Source organism: Cherax quadricarinatus, chromosome 26, assembly GCF_038502225.1.
Source record: "Cherax quadricarinatus isolate ZL_2023a chromosome 26, ASM3850222v1, whole genome shotgun sequence".
In the NCBI taxonomy this organism is placed as follows: Eukaryota; Metazoa; Arthropoda; class Malacostraca; order Decapoda; family Parastacidae; genus Cherax; species Cherax quadricarinatus.
In genome coordinates, this window is record NC_091317.1 from 32,079,970 (window position 1) to 32,095,450 (window position 15,481).

Below are 15,481 nucleotides of genomic sequence, written 5' to 3' on the forward strand. Positions count from 1 at the left end.
TCACTAGAAACTAGCACCTTCCCGAAACTACTCAAGACGGCAAGGGTTACACCAATACATAAAGGTGGTGACCCTACAGATTTAAACAACTATAGGCCAATATCAAACTTACCATTGCTATCCAAAATCTTTGAGAAACTCGTGCACAGGAGACTATATTCATTTATAACGGCACAAAACATACTCAACCCCTGCCAATTTGGATTCAGGAAAAATAAAAGCACTAATGATGCAATCATAAAATGCTAGATCTGCTTTACACAGCATTGGAAAATAAGGAATATCCACTAGGAATTTTTATTGACCTAAGAAAAGCTTTTGACACAGTAGACCACGGCATCCTACTCCACAAACTTGACCATTATGGTATAAGAGGCCATGCGCTTGCATATTTCAAATCTTACCTTACTAATAGGCATCAGTATGTCACCATTAAAGACACAGCATCAACAACACAGCCACTTGATACTGGAGTTCCGCAGGGAAGTGTCCTTGGTCCCCTGCTCTTCCTCATATACATCAATGATCTTCCAAACGTATCTCAACACCTGAACCCCATTCTCTTTGCTGACGACACGACTTATGTCATCTCTCACCCTAATCTTGCCACCCTCAAACCATTGTTAATGAGGAGCTGATCAAAATATCGACTTGGATGACAGCCAATAAACTTACGCTTAACACTGACAAAACCTACTACATTATGTTTGGTAGCAGAGCAGGAGATACGCAAATTAACATTAAGATCAACAACACTCTAATTGCCAGGCATAATGAGGGCAAATTCCTAGGCCTATACCTCGACAACAACCTGAACTTCAGCACCCATATCCAACACATAACCAAAAAAGTATCCAAAACGGTTGGGATCCTCTCCAAGATACGATACTACGTGCCGCAAACTGCCCTTTTCACATTATACCATTCACTTATATATCCATACCTCACCTATGCTATCTGTGCTTGGGGTTCAACTGCAGCAACACACCTAAAGCCAATAATAACCCAACAAAAAGCCGCAGTAAGAATAATCACTAAATCCCATCCCTGGCAACACACACCCCCAATCTTCATAGATCTAAACTTACTCCCTGTTCAGTACATCCACACTTACTACTGTGCAATCTACATCTACAGGACCTTAAATTCCAATATTAACCTTGACCTAAAACGCTTTCTTGATAGTTGCGACAGAACCCACAGGCACAACACCAGACACAAGCATCTCTATGACATTCCCTGTGTCAGACTAAACCTTTACAAAAATTCAATGTATGTCAAAGGTCCTAAAATCTGGAACACCCTACCTGAAAATTCTAAAACTGCAGACACATTCATCACCTTCAAAACTACCATCAGAAAACATCTTATCTCCCTGATACACCCTGTCAACTAATTACACGAATACCACCTTGTGGTTAACACTTACACTCACTCACCCATTTGACCATAAACAGAAATATCAATCTCAATCTCAAAATAATGAATCTTAACTAGTCATAAGTTGGCCTGTGATACTCCAATACTGAAACTATGTATAGTGCCAAAACAAAAGCATTCACATTGCTAAACTCACAAACTAGTATTTAGTCACTTAGCCATAATACCAACTTACCTCATAATTTTGTAATATTTTAAACTTAAGATTTAATTTAAGTCTGCCCAAAATGCCTAGCCATGCTAGGTGTTCTAGTGGTACACTCTGTAATTATTATTTTACTACATGTAAACCACACAATAACCAAATTCTGTAAACTCAGCATTGTAATCCTTATAGAGAATAAACTTTGAATTTGAATTTGAATTTGAGTTATGAAGAGGATATGGTAAACAAATACCATTCTCCTATCCTTGTCTTGGTGGCTTATATTAGAGAAAACGGAGTGTAGCACAGGGCTAACTATGATATATATTCGTACTCCACCATAAACATGAAACAAAAAAGTTGTTTTCTCTCTATAGATTATCACACATAGCAGCATATGTGTAGAGAACCTAGGATAACCCCAAAAAAGTCAACGTGGCTTATTTTTAGTACCTGGCTTGGGTTAGCCATGTATGATTTTTGGTAAATATTCAATTCCCAGCCAGGGTAGAAACATTAGGCGTGTTTCTTTACACCTGTTGTCTATGTTTACCCATCAGTAAATGGGTACCTGGGTGTTAGTCGACTAGTGTGGGTGTTATCCTGGGACACTGACCTAATTTTCTTGAAATACTCAGCATAACAAGTGCCTTTCTATACAGTAGTATGTCACTGATGTTAGCTAGGCCTGTATACCTTGTACATGTATGTGTAGTAAATAAAGATACACCTACCATCCGACTTACGACCGAGTTCGGTTCCGAGAAACCAGTTGTAAGTCGAAATGGTTGTAAGTCGAACTTTATTACTGAATATCAACAAAACATTTATTTATTTATTTATAAATTTTAGCATACATACAGAGGTACAAAAAAATACAGGTAAGAGCAGCATGCCAAAGCCACTTATATGCATAGCATTACGGGCTGGCTTAAAATTTTTGTAATGACTTTATTTTATTGTTTTATTTTGGTATTTCATGTTTTACTTTACTTTTTATGTTGTTAGTACTGTACATTAAAATGGTATAAAATACCGACAGGTTGTTAGGTAAGACACATATGCAACAGTTAGGTATCTTTATTATGAAACGTTTCGCCTACACAGTAGGCTTCTTCAGTCAAGTACAGAAAAGTTGATAGAAGCAGAAGATACTTGAAGACGATGTAATCAGTCCATCACCCTTAAAGTTTTGAGGTGGTCAGTCCCTCAGTCTGGAGAAGAGCATTGTTCCATAGTATGAAACAATATGGAGATGAAGTGACAGAATGGAGCTTTTTATAGCGCCAAGAGGTGAGACGTAGGCCACTAGGAGAGGTAAGAACTCAGATGTTGAAAGGTCAGGTCCCTCTCAAATCCAGCCGCTCTCACTAGTGGAAGTTGTCGAAGTTGATTGCAGGTCTGTAAGGTTTAGGATAAACACTGTGTACAACACAAATAGTTGTTTATTTCCCAGAAATTTGGCGTAAAAAACACGGTGGTAAGTCGAGTGGTCGTAAGTCGAGCAGGTCGTAAGTCGGATGGTAGGTGTATTATTATTATTTTTATTATTATTATTATTATTATTATTATTATTATTATATTATTATTATTATTTTCTCAGTTGTTTGTTGGGTTATCTTATTGAAACTTGGGCAATGTATGATGGAAAGATACTTCTTCACATACACTAAAAATGAAAGAAATCAGACCATAAATAGCGGAGTTCACTTCTCAGACATTAGCGGCCGCTTAGCAGTATATTTTTGTATGGTTGTTATGGTTATATTCTCATTTTTTTGGTCTCATTTGATAGAATGAAAGATATATTACAGAAATAGGTATGATTTTGATTGCTTTCATGACGAAAAGTACCTTGAAATTGCACTCACAGTAGTGAAAATGTTCTATTTAGCGAAGCTCAAGAGTAAACAAATGACGTCACCGTCCAATACCTGTCCACCTGCCAGTCCAAATTCCAGTACGGGGTCAAGAATGGATTGACATTATTTATACAATTATTACAATAATGCAGTAGTCTGCATAACAGTAAATCTTCTATTTTTTTTTTGTGAATAAAAATTCCAAATGAAAAGCAAGAGTAATATAAGAGGGGCATGTAGCCGTGACTAATGAACAGAGAAAATGTTATTTTAGTGCCAGGAATGTCTGCATTGTTTATTCTGGATCCTATTTTGAAATTGGCATCTGTTGAAATTTGTGTGAAATCGGCCAAATTGCCAATTTCTGACCACTTTATTGGGTAGTTGAAATAAGTGAATGGGCGGTTTCTTGTACTCAGTTGACAGACTAGAAGTAAACAAGTTTATTCAGGTATACACAAATACAGTTACATAGATTATCATACATAGCAGCATATGTATAGAGAACCTAGGATAACCCAGGAAAGTCAGACAAAGTGACTTATTTCCAGTACCTGGCTTGGGCTTGCCATATATGATTTTTGGTAAATATTTTTTTTTCTCGTTTGTTTGTTGAGCTCTCTCATTGAATTTTGGGCAATGTATGATGGAAAGATGCTTCTTAACGTACAACAAAAATAAAAAAGACGGAAGATAAATAAGGGAGCTAACTTCTCAGCCATTAGCCGCCTCATTTTTTTGGACTCATTTGATAGAATGGAAGATATATTACAGAAATAGACATGATTTTGATTGCTTTCATGATGAAAAGTACCTTGAAATTGAGCTCAAAGTAGCGGAAATGTTTGATTTTTGCCGATGTTCACTGAACTGTGTAAGCCAAGTTGGTTAATTTTATTAAGTGTATTCTAACTTAACCACTCTGTAATTCGGCAAACTCAGTAATCCGGCACACTACAGGCCCCAATGATGCCGGATTTGTGATGACCTGTATTGTGAATTAGATTAGTCCATTTCAGACCCCCAAACATACACATACAAGGTGATCGTAAAGCGGGGTTCCACTGTACTTCCTTGCTCTGAATGATCAACATAAATTTACTGCTTCTTATATAATTCAAATTCAAATTTTTATTTCTTTGCAAAGTTTACAATGTGTGACTGACATGCTATAAGGAGTCTATTTTAATGCATAGGTTACAATGTATAATTATAATATTGATTTGCAAGTGCAAAGAAAGCCACTATCATGTCGAGGCATTTTGGGCAGACTAAACCTAATCCTTTACAGACTACTTAATGCTAGACATATACAGCTCCCAACTCGAGCAGTTGTGTAAGTGTATTTTTGTAAGTGTATTTTTGGGGGTCTGAAACGGACTAATGTAATTTACGTCATTCCTTAGAGGAACAAATTCGTTCAGTATCGGCACTCGAACAGCCTTCTGGAAAGAATTAAGTTCATAACTCGAGGTACCACTCTATATCATAGTTCGAACTGAACATTGATTTTTTATATATCAACAGTAAATGGACTTAATTTACAATATGGGAATACAGTGGAGCCCCAGTTTACGATCAGCTCCCAATGCGACCAATTATGTAAGTGTATTTATGTAAGTGCGTTTTGTATGTGTATGTTTGGGGGTCTGAAATGGACTAATCTAATTCACAATATTCCTTATGGGAACAAATTCGGTCAGTACTGGCACCTGAACATACTTCTGGAATGACATATCGTAAACCGGGGGTCCACTGTATTACAATGGGACTGTTTAAAAACAAGTTACAATATGAGATTATTACAATTTAGTATAATTTTGAACAATTAAGTGGAATTAACTCTTAAGCTGTCCAAACAGATCTATGTTCACATGCGTAGTGCTCCAAAAGTAGATCTATGTTTTTATGTTTTTTTACATATTTTCAAATATAACAAAAAAAAAACGTAGATCAAGGTTTTTTTTTACACATTTTCAAATGTAAAAAAAAAAAAAAGAAGGTCTACGTTTTTCAAATGTTGAAAAAACGTAGATCTACATTTGGACAGTTTAAGGGTTAATAATTATTACAATTTAGTAATATTTAATGCAATGAACTTTAAGCAACTAATTTTGAAGTAATGGCAGGTATCGAGTATGGTTTGTCTGGTCAATTTTGGGTGAGTAGGTGATTTTTAAGAAGAGCCTTGAATTGATTTGCAGGCAGGTGTCCTTTAGTGTTCTATGGCAATGAATTCCAGATCTTAGGGCCCTTTATGTACATAGCGTTTTTGCATAGGGAGAGATGGACACGAGGGATGTTGAAGAGTGATTTGTGTCTTGTGCTAAGGTTGTGTGTTCTGTTATAGTTATCAAGGAGAAGTTTGAGAGGAGGGTTTATATTTGAGTGCAGTGTTCTGTGTATGTAGTAGGCACAATAATAATGTGGATGTTTTGTATATTAATAATAATAATAATGTGGATGTTTTGTATATTAAGCAAGTATGTATAGACTTGAATAGCAGCGGAGTATGCTGTCTAGAGTTGGAGTTAGTAATTAATTGAACTACAGTTTTTTGTTGAGTTATTAAAAGTTTGAGGTGATTTGCTGTGGTTGATCCCCATGCACAAATTCCATAGGTGCATAGTACTGTATCTTTGAAAGGATGCCTACTGTTTTCGAGACTTTCTTGGAAATTTGCTGTACGTGTGTCTGGAATCTGAGACCACTGTCAAGGTGGAGTCCTAGAAATTTGCCGTCTGTGAAGCTAGAGATGGGTGATCCATTTATCATTATGTTAAGCCATACATTTGAAGCTCTGTTTCTAAATTGCATGAAGTAGGTTTTGTCTATATTGAGAGTAAGTTTGTTGGTAGTCATCCAAGTAGATATTTTCAGTAATTCGGCATTTACAATGTCAGTTAGTATGGTTGGATTTGGGTGAGAAAAGACGTAAGTAGTTTCTAATTCAAATAATATGGGTTTGAGGAGTTTAGATGCATTTGGTAGATCATTGATGTAAATAAAGAGAAGTGGGCCAAGGACACTCTCTTGTGGGACACCAATAAAAACAGTTATGTAGTAGAGTTAGCTCCATTTGTGTATACATACTGGTTTCTGTTGCTAAGGTAGGACTTTAGGTAATTGAGAGAGTGTCCTCTGATCCCATAATGAGCTTTTGGTACAATAGGTTGTGGTCATCTGTATCAAAAGCTTTACGTAAATCAGTGAAAATTCCCAGGGGAGTTTTTTTATTTTTCGAGTGCCGTATATATTAGTTCTAGCATGTGTATAATTACATCATTCATACTTTTTTTCGGTCTGAATCAAAACTGACAGGTTGATTATGTTGTGGGAAACTAAGTAGGAATAGACTTGTTTGTGAATTAATTTTTCAAAGATTTTAGATAGAAGGGGCAAGTTCAATATAGGCCTGTAGTTGTTCAAATCATTTGGATCACCTCCTTTGAGGATCGGGGTAACCCTTGCTGTCTTGAGAATAGATGGGAAGATGGAAGATTCAATGGATTTGTTAAAGAGAGTTGCAATAATTGGTGACAGTATATGAGAAACTTTATTATTCATAAGTGGTGGTAAGTTATTTAGGTCTCCTGCCTTGTTCTTTAGTGTTTTGATAATGAGCGAGATTTCAGTAGAGTTAGTTGTTGTTAAAAATAGAGTATTATGTACCTCAGAAGATGACACCATTTAGATCAGAGAAATGTTATGATTATCAGTCGAAATAATGGCATTATAAATTAGAATTCCTTGATTTTTTTTTTTTTTTGAATACATTGGCCATTTCTCACTGAGGCAGGGTGACCACTTGAAAAATTGAGATTTGAATACCATTAAAACACTAGGGAGAAGAGGCATAGCTGCCACAATGTATTCATATATTTAAAAGAAGTTAGTCTGAGGTTAAGGCTAGGTTTTTGCATATGATATGAGTTTGTGCTCATGTTTTTAGTATGCTAGTAATTTAATACTAGCTACACATGAATGGGTATTCACTACATGGATTTTCTCACTCATGTATTTGTTAATTTAAATGTTTTCATCCAGGTTTAAGACATGCAGAGTATTGAATACTTATTGTCTTGCAGGTAACCCCACAAATAGATCAGCTAATCCTTATTGATCGGTCAGTTGATCTGATCACACCATTGGCAACACAGCTAACATATGATGGCCTCATAGACCAGTTTTATGGCATCATTACTGGTAAGTTTTTCGTCTATGTATTATTTTTTAAAATGTTATAATCATACAGGAATAGCCTGCACATAGGAGAATGAATGTGTGGGTTGTGTTCTAACTACAGTATTGTGCCTTTTTATTCTTTATGTCCTAATCACATTCATTATGCAGGAGATACTGTACTCGTATTCCTATATTTAAAAATTTGAACATAGAGTAAGTACATTTACTTTAACTTTCAGATTAAGTGATACGTATACTGAAAATTGAAGAATATAAGATTGTCGAAGTCTCTTAATTGTAAATAAAAATAAACATATTTGTCTTATTAACTGATGTCATTATATTATGTTTTGGTAAGTAGTAATTAAGGATGACTATTGTATTTTAATGCGAAATGCGAGATGAGTGTTGTAATTTTTTAAAATAATTTTAGGTACTGTGAAGTTGCCGGGTGAGAAGTTTGCACAGACTAGCTCAGACACTAATACATCTGATGACTCATTTATGGAAACTAAAACAGTGCAACTGTTCTCATCAGAAGTACTTTATGCAGAGATCAGGGACTGCAACTTCTCAGCAGTGGGACCACGCCTGTCCCGCCATGCTAAGTCTGTAGTGGCTCAGTATGAGGAACGTCATGCTGCAAAAACTGTAGGAGAGTTAAAGCAGTTTGTTCAGAAGATTCCTCAGATGGAGGTGTACAAGCAGTCAGTAGCCACACGTGAGTATTGAGCACATGATTTACTACTACCTCTTAATGGTTCCAAGGATCATCATCCCTGCGGCTCGTTCTCGCACTAGGCCTTCTAAATTAGAAAGTCGCTATACTGTATTACCAGAAATACACATGAAGGTATTGATAATAAATGTAAGTAGACGTTTGTAAGATTATTCTCCAATCCTACGTGGTCACAAGATAAAGGAAAGAACATCAGTTCTGGCCAAGTGGTAAACTTGTAAAAGCCTTCTGTTTGACACCAATCACAGGACAGTACTGCCTATCAGTGTGATTGCTCTCCTACTACTACATAATTAACAGTTGACAGGAGCTACGTTTGTAACTTTTTATCCATGAATGTTTTTAATGTTAACTATTCTTGGGTAGGGGTGTTTTGGGTGAGAGGATCATCTGAATTGTGATTCCCATGCATTTCTGGAAGGACAGCTAGAGAATGATGGTAAATGTGTTTCCTACTTTGGTTAAAAAAGCGACAAATTGTGGTGAAAAATCCTGAATTTAAAAAATAAAGCAAATAGATAAGTTGGCTCTTTGTTTCTTATTACAGTTGTATTAGCTTAATTTATTGTATAATTTCTGGGATGTGCAGCCCCTTGGTTAGTGTTAGAGAACTAATATTATCCAACAGTGTCAGGCCATTTCCATTTATCTCAAGGCATCCAGCATTTTGAAATTACATTTGGTATACTTGTATGTATCAAACAGATTAAATAAATTCATTATTTAAAATGATTTATTACACTTTTAATGTCATAGCATATTAGGGTATGTAAAAGAAGAAAATTAAAAGTGAATATAGGAAAGAGTAAGGTGATGAGGATAATAAAAAAATTAGGTAACAAAAGATTGGATATCAGATTGGAGGGAGAGAGTATGGAGGAGGTGAATGTATTCTGATATTTAGGAGTGGATGTGTCAGCAGATGTGTCTATGTAAGATGAGGTGACTCATAGAATTGGTGAAGGGAAAAAGGTGAGTGGTTCACTGAGGAGTCTGTGGAGACAAAGAATTTTGTCCATGGAAGGAAAGAGGGGAATGTATGAGGGTATAGTTATACCAACGCTATTATATGGGTGTGAAATATGGGTGGTGAATGTTGCAACAAGGAGAAGGATTGAAGCAGTGGAGATGCCATGTCTGAGGGCAATGTGTGGTGTGAATATAATGCAGAGAATTCGTAGTTTGGAAATTAGGAGGAGGTGCGGGATTACCAAAACTATTATCCAGAAGGCTGAAGAGGGGTTGTTGAGGTGGTTCGGACATGTAGAGACGATGGAACAAAATAGAATGACTTCAAGAGTGTATAAATCTGTAGTGGAAGGAAGGTGGGATAGAGGTCAGTCTAGGAAAGGTTTGAGGATGGGGGTAAAGGAGGTTTTGTGTGCAAGGGGCTTGAGATTTCCAGCAAGCATGCTTGAGCATGTTAGATAGGAGCGAATGGAGACAAATGGTTTTTAGGACTTGATGTGCTGTTGGAGTGTTAGAAGGGTAACATTTATGAAGGGATTCAGGGAAACCGGCAGGCTGGACTTGAGTCCTGGAGATGGGAAGTACAGTGCCTGCACTCTGAAGGAGGGGTGTTAATGTTGCAGTTTTATAACTGTAGTGGAAGTGCATGTCTGGCAAGACAGTGATGGAGTGAATGATGGTGAAAATTTTTCTTTTTCAGGCCACTCTGCCTTGGTGGGAAACAGCCAATGTGTTAATAATAAAAAAAATAGCATTTGCATTTGATTTACTTGTGGAATATCTTAAGCACATTAAATGTTATGGAACTAATACAGCCTCTCCTCACTTAACGACAGAGTTCCGTTTCCAAGACCACATTTGTAAACAAATTCGTCGCTAAGTGAGGAGCATACTATAATGGTAGTGGGTTTGTGTCAACCATCTTTGATATTGTTTTAATGTCACCTTTGCACTATTTATAACATTTTTGGTATATTTTTAAATGTTTATACAGTAGTTTACTGTATATTGTAATAAACAGAATTGAGGAAATCAGCTCTAATATACATTATTTAGGTACGCATACTGGTCAGAGAGCCCATCGTAAGTTCGAGTCGTCGGTAAATGAGTACATTGCTAAGTGAGGAGAGGCTGTATTTATAATTGGTATTGGGAAGAGGCATTTTTTTCATTATCTCTAAATGGTCCTTCATTTAAAATATTTTCATGTCATTATGAGTCATATAATGACATGTATTGATCTAATATATATCAAGCATAGGTTGACCAAGAGGGTGGATATATGCAAGGTGGCTGGAAGGACGGGGTTAGAGAAGTCTCAAGAAGAGTGAGAGGGAGTGAGTGAAGAAAGTTTTAATTGATGGATAGGAGCTTGAGTATCCAGTAGGGATGTGTGAGCATGATAGATTGGAGTAAATGGGACTTGATGTGCTGTTGGAGTGTGAGTAAGGAAACATTTATGAGAGGATTCAGGGAAACCAGTTAGACAGATTTGAGTTCTGGCAGTGGGAAGTACTGTGCCTGCACACTGAAGGAAGGTGGAAATGTTGTGGTTCTGAAGGTGGGAAGTACAGTGCCTGCACTCTGAAGGAAGGTGGAAATGTTGTGGTTCTGAAGGTGGGAAGTACTGTGCCTGCACTCTGAAGGAAAGTGGAAATGTTGTGGTTCTGAAGGTGGGAAGTACTGTGCCTGCACTCTGAAGGAAAGTGGAAATGTTGTGGTTCTGAAGGTGGGAAGTACTGTGCCTGCACTCTGAAGGAAGGTGGAAATGTTGTGGTTCTGAAGGTGGGAAGTACTGTGCCTGCACTCTGAAGGAAAGTGGAAATGTTGTGGTTCTGAAGGTGGGAAGTACTGTGCCTGCACTCTGAAGGAAGGTGGAAATGTTGTGGTTCTGAAGGTGGGAAGTACTGTGCCTGCACTCTGAAGGAAAGTGGAAATGTTGTGGTTCTGAAGGTGGGAAGTACTGTGCCTGCACTCTGAAGGAAAGTGGAAATGTTGTGGTTCTGAAGGTGGGAAGTACTGTGCCTGCACTCTGAAGGAAAGTGGAAATGTTGTGGTTCTGAAGGTGGGAAGTACTGTGCCTGCACTCTGAAGGAAAGTGGAAATGTTGTGGTTCTGAAGGTGGGAAGTACTGTGCCTGCACTCTGAAGGAAAGTGGAAATGTTGTGGTTCTGAAGGTGGGAAGTACTGTGCCTGCACTCTGAAGGAAAGTGGAAATGTTGTGGTTCTGAAGGATCATTGGAATTGTGATGTTTGTGCACTTCTTTAAGGATGACTAATGAATGAATGCATGAATGAGTCTCCTTCCTTGCATCACCCTACCTTGGTGGGAAATGGCCAGTGGGGCAATAAAAGACTTTGAATGATTGATGGTGAATTGGTTTAGTTTTCTGGAGGTCACCCTATTTCAGTGAGAGATGGCCAGTGTTTTAAAAAAATTACTGTATATGCATTTTTTATTTTCATTTAAGATGACACCTTGGGAGAATTGTATGAAATGCAGTTAAAAGTTTATAAATCTTTATTTACAGTAACTAAAGAATATTTATCATGAGGTGTTTTGAAAAAATTACATTGAAGTTCCAAATATCAAAATATTTTTTTTTCCTCAGATACAACAATTGCTGAATTAATTCAGGAAGAAATAGCATCAGGTATTTTTCGACCTGCATTACAAATGGAACAAGAATTTTTGAAAGGGCTAGACACTGATAAGATAAGCCCTTTTATAGAAGATTGCATAGCACAGAAGGAGTCTCTCAATACAGTAAGTGAATGTTGAATGATACAACTTTTGTTGTGAATGCTTTGACAAATTCTCCTTGCAGGAGACTGATCTGGCTTGAATATCTAAGTATTATGGCATTGACAGAAGCAACAAGGTGCCTGTCCTATGATTTTTTTTTTGTCATTTGTACAATACAGTACAGTATTTATTTCATTATGCAGTACAGATGCAGTAGTTTACATGTAATAAAACATTGGTAGGCACAAAAGAAAGCCACTAATTATATATTGCAGAATCATATACCTGTTTGATACACTTTCTCAATCTTTACTTAGTTCTTGTATTAACCATTTTTCCCATTTTGTTTTCCCTTACATGTAATATGTACCTATACTTTTTTATATTTTCTTACTTTTGCATGCACATGTATGTGCACTAGTGGACATACAGTCCTGTATATGTTTTCTAAGGAAATTCTTAACCTTACTGGAAGTTATTCTTATTCTCAGCACAAATGACGGCCAACTACCTCTTTGATATGCTAATCCAACATATACTCTTAAGATGATTGTCTATGTGAATGCTGTTTTGTCACCACACTGACCGTTTTCTCCCAAGGCGGGGTGGTTTGAGAGGTGGAAACACATCCACTATCATACATTCCATAGTGATCTTACTAGAAGTGTGTAGACATTTCAGTTCAAATAACTGAACCATGACATCCCTACTCAGCTTACAGAGTGCAGGCACTGCACTTTTTGCCTCCTAAACTTAAGTTTTTTTGTGTAGGGGTGGGTGGGTTTAAGTAAAATGAAAGAAACATGAAGGGAAGAGCATAAGTAAAGGAATATTGATAGTGAATGGGAAAGTATTCAGCAGAAGGTCACCAATTAGTGCTGCATCATGCATATAACTATTAATCTACAATATGAAGGGGAAACATTTTGTACAGTTTTTGTTCCTTCTGGATCTTTGTCAGATCATGACTCAATAATGATCTGAAACAGACCACAACATTTGTTATATTTTCCTCTCCAAATTATGGGCTAATTTTTTTTTTTCCAGCCATGGTGTCGTGACTTGTTCTTCTTTAGAGGAAACAGTCCTCTTCAGAAGAAGCTTAACTAATTTACTGAGCAGTGTACTTCTATAAGCATCTATGACTAATTGTTCTACCGCCTATAACCTTACACTTTTGTTACTTTTCCTTAAAATTGCTGTGTGAATAATCTAGCCATTTTAGTAGCTTGAATTAATCTTAAGACTTTATTTGAAGATCTACATATTCATTGACTAACTTGAAACCAGTTCATTCATAATAAATTCCTTTTGTCCAGTAACTAATATATTAATAACAGTACATTTGATCCCAGTAAAACAACTTGCTATCATTACAAATTTCACTGTCAGAAATGCTGTTGAAACATGTGATGAAACAAACATTCAAATTTTTATTTTGTTGGTACAGGTATTGAGGTTAATCTGCCTGCAGTGTATAGTCAACAGTGGCTTCAAGCCCAAGGTTCTGGAGCACTACAAGAGAGATATAATACACACCTATGGATTTGAACATTTCCTCACTCTAGAGAATTTGGAAAAAGCTGGTCTCCTTTACATTCAACAAGGACGCAGCACCTATGCTACGATCCGCAAGACTATGCAGCTCACAGTAGATGATGTCAGTGAGCATGATCCCACAGACATGTCTTACGTTCACTCAGGGTTGGTTGTCTTTGAATTCATTACTAGCACCTCATTAAATTCAAATTGCTTAATTACTTTCAACAAATTTATATCTTAGCATGATTATTACTTATAGAATTGCCTATGTTTGGTTTAAAATTCATGCTTTTACTTCTGTACAAGGAGGAATAACATCTTGTAGGAGTGAGGAAGAACCTGTTGTGAGTGTGGGAGAAGTGCATGGGGCAGTGATTGATGGGATAAAGATAGGAATGTTAAAAGCAGGCGGGGATATAGTTTTGGAGTGGTTAGTGTTTTTATTTAATAAATGTATGGAAGAGGGTAAGGTACCTAGGGATTGGCAGAGAGCATGCATAGTTCCTTTGTATAAAGGCAAAGGGGACAAAAGAGAGTGTAAAAACTATAGGGAAATAAGTCTGTTGAGTATACCTGGTAAAGTGTATGGTAGAGTTATTATTGATAGAATTATGGATAAAACAGAGAGCAGGATAGCAGATGTACAAGGAGGCTTTAGGAAAGTTAAGGGGTGTGTATACCAACTGTTTGCAGTGAAACACATAGGTGAACAGTAGTATTTAGATAAGGGTAAAGAGGTTTTTGTGGCATTTATGGATTTGGAAAAGGCATATGATAGGGTGGATAGGGGGGCAATGTGGTAGATGTTGCAAATGTATGGAATAGGAGGTAGGTCACTGAAAGTGGTGAAAAGTTTTTATGAGGAGTGTGAGGCTCAGGTTAGAGTATGTAGGCGAGAGGGGGATTATTTCCCAGTAAAAGTAGGCCTTAGGCAGGGATGTGTGATGTCACTATGGTTGTTTAATATATTTATAGATGGAGTTGTAAGAGAAGTGAATGTTCGAGTATTGGCAAGAGGTGTGGGGTTAAAAGATAAAGAATCTAACACAAAGTGGGAGTTGTCACAGTTGCTCTTTGCTGATGACACTGTGCTTTTGGGAGATTCTGAAGAGAAGTTGCAGAAACTGGTTGATGAGTTTGGTAGGGTATATAAAAGAAGGAGTTAAAAGGGAATATAGGAAAGAGTAAGGTGATGAGGATAACCAAAAAATTAGGTAACAGAAGATTTGATATCAGATTGGAGGGAGAGAGTATGGAGGAGGTGAATGTGTTAAGATATTTAGGAGTGGATGTGTCAGCAGATGGGTCTATGACGGATGAGGTGAATCATAGAATTGACGAGGCAAAAAAGGTGAGTGGTGCACTGAGGAGTCTGTGGAGACAATGAACTTTATTCATGAAAGAAATGAGGGGAATGTATGAGAGTATAGTTATACCAATGCTCTTGTATGGGTGTGAGGCATGGGTTGTGAATGTTGCAACAAGAAGAAGGCTGGAGGTAGTGGAGATGTCATGTCTGAGGGCAATGTCTGTTGTGAATATAATGCATAGAATCCGTAGTTTGGAGATTAGGAGGAGGTGTTGGATTACCAAAACTATTATCCAGAGGGTTGAGTAGGGGTTATTGAGATAGTTTGGACATGTAGAGAGGATGGAACAAAATAGAATGACTTTGAGTGTATACAAATCTGTAGTGGAAGGAAGGCAGGGTAGGGGTCGGCCTAGGAAAGGTTGGAGGGAGGGAGCAAAGGAGGTTTTGTGTGCGAGGGGCTTGGACTTCCAGCAGGCGTGCTTAAGCGTGTTAGACAGGAGCGAATGGAGACAAGTGGTTTTTAGGACTTGATGTGCTGCTG

At 37.2% G+C, this 15,481-nt stretch overlaps 1 protein-coding gene across 2 annotated transcripts in view; it reads left to right on the forward strand.

Annotated features, from left to right (window-relative positions):
• car (vacuolar protein sorting-associated protein 33A) overlaps nucleotides 1–15,481 on the forward strand; it is a 56,346-nt gene that overhangs the window by 24,815 nt on the left and 16,050 nt on the right. For both annotated transcript variants that reach the window (XM_070088892.1, XM_070088893.1), the window contains exons 5-8: nucleotides 7,536–7,653; nucleotides 8,066–8,353; nucleotides 11,953–12,107; nucleotides 13,537–13,790. In XM_070088892.1, the coding sequence (XP_069944993.1) occupies nucleotides 7,536–7,653; nucleotides 8,066–8,353; nucleotides 11,953–12,107; nucleotides 13,537–13,790 (815 nt within the window). The remainder of the gene's footprint in view (nucleotides 1–7,535; nucleotides 7,654–8,065; nucleotides 8,354–11,952; nucleotides 12,108–13,536; nucleotides 13,791–15,481) is intronic.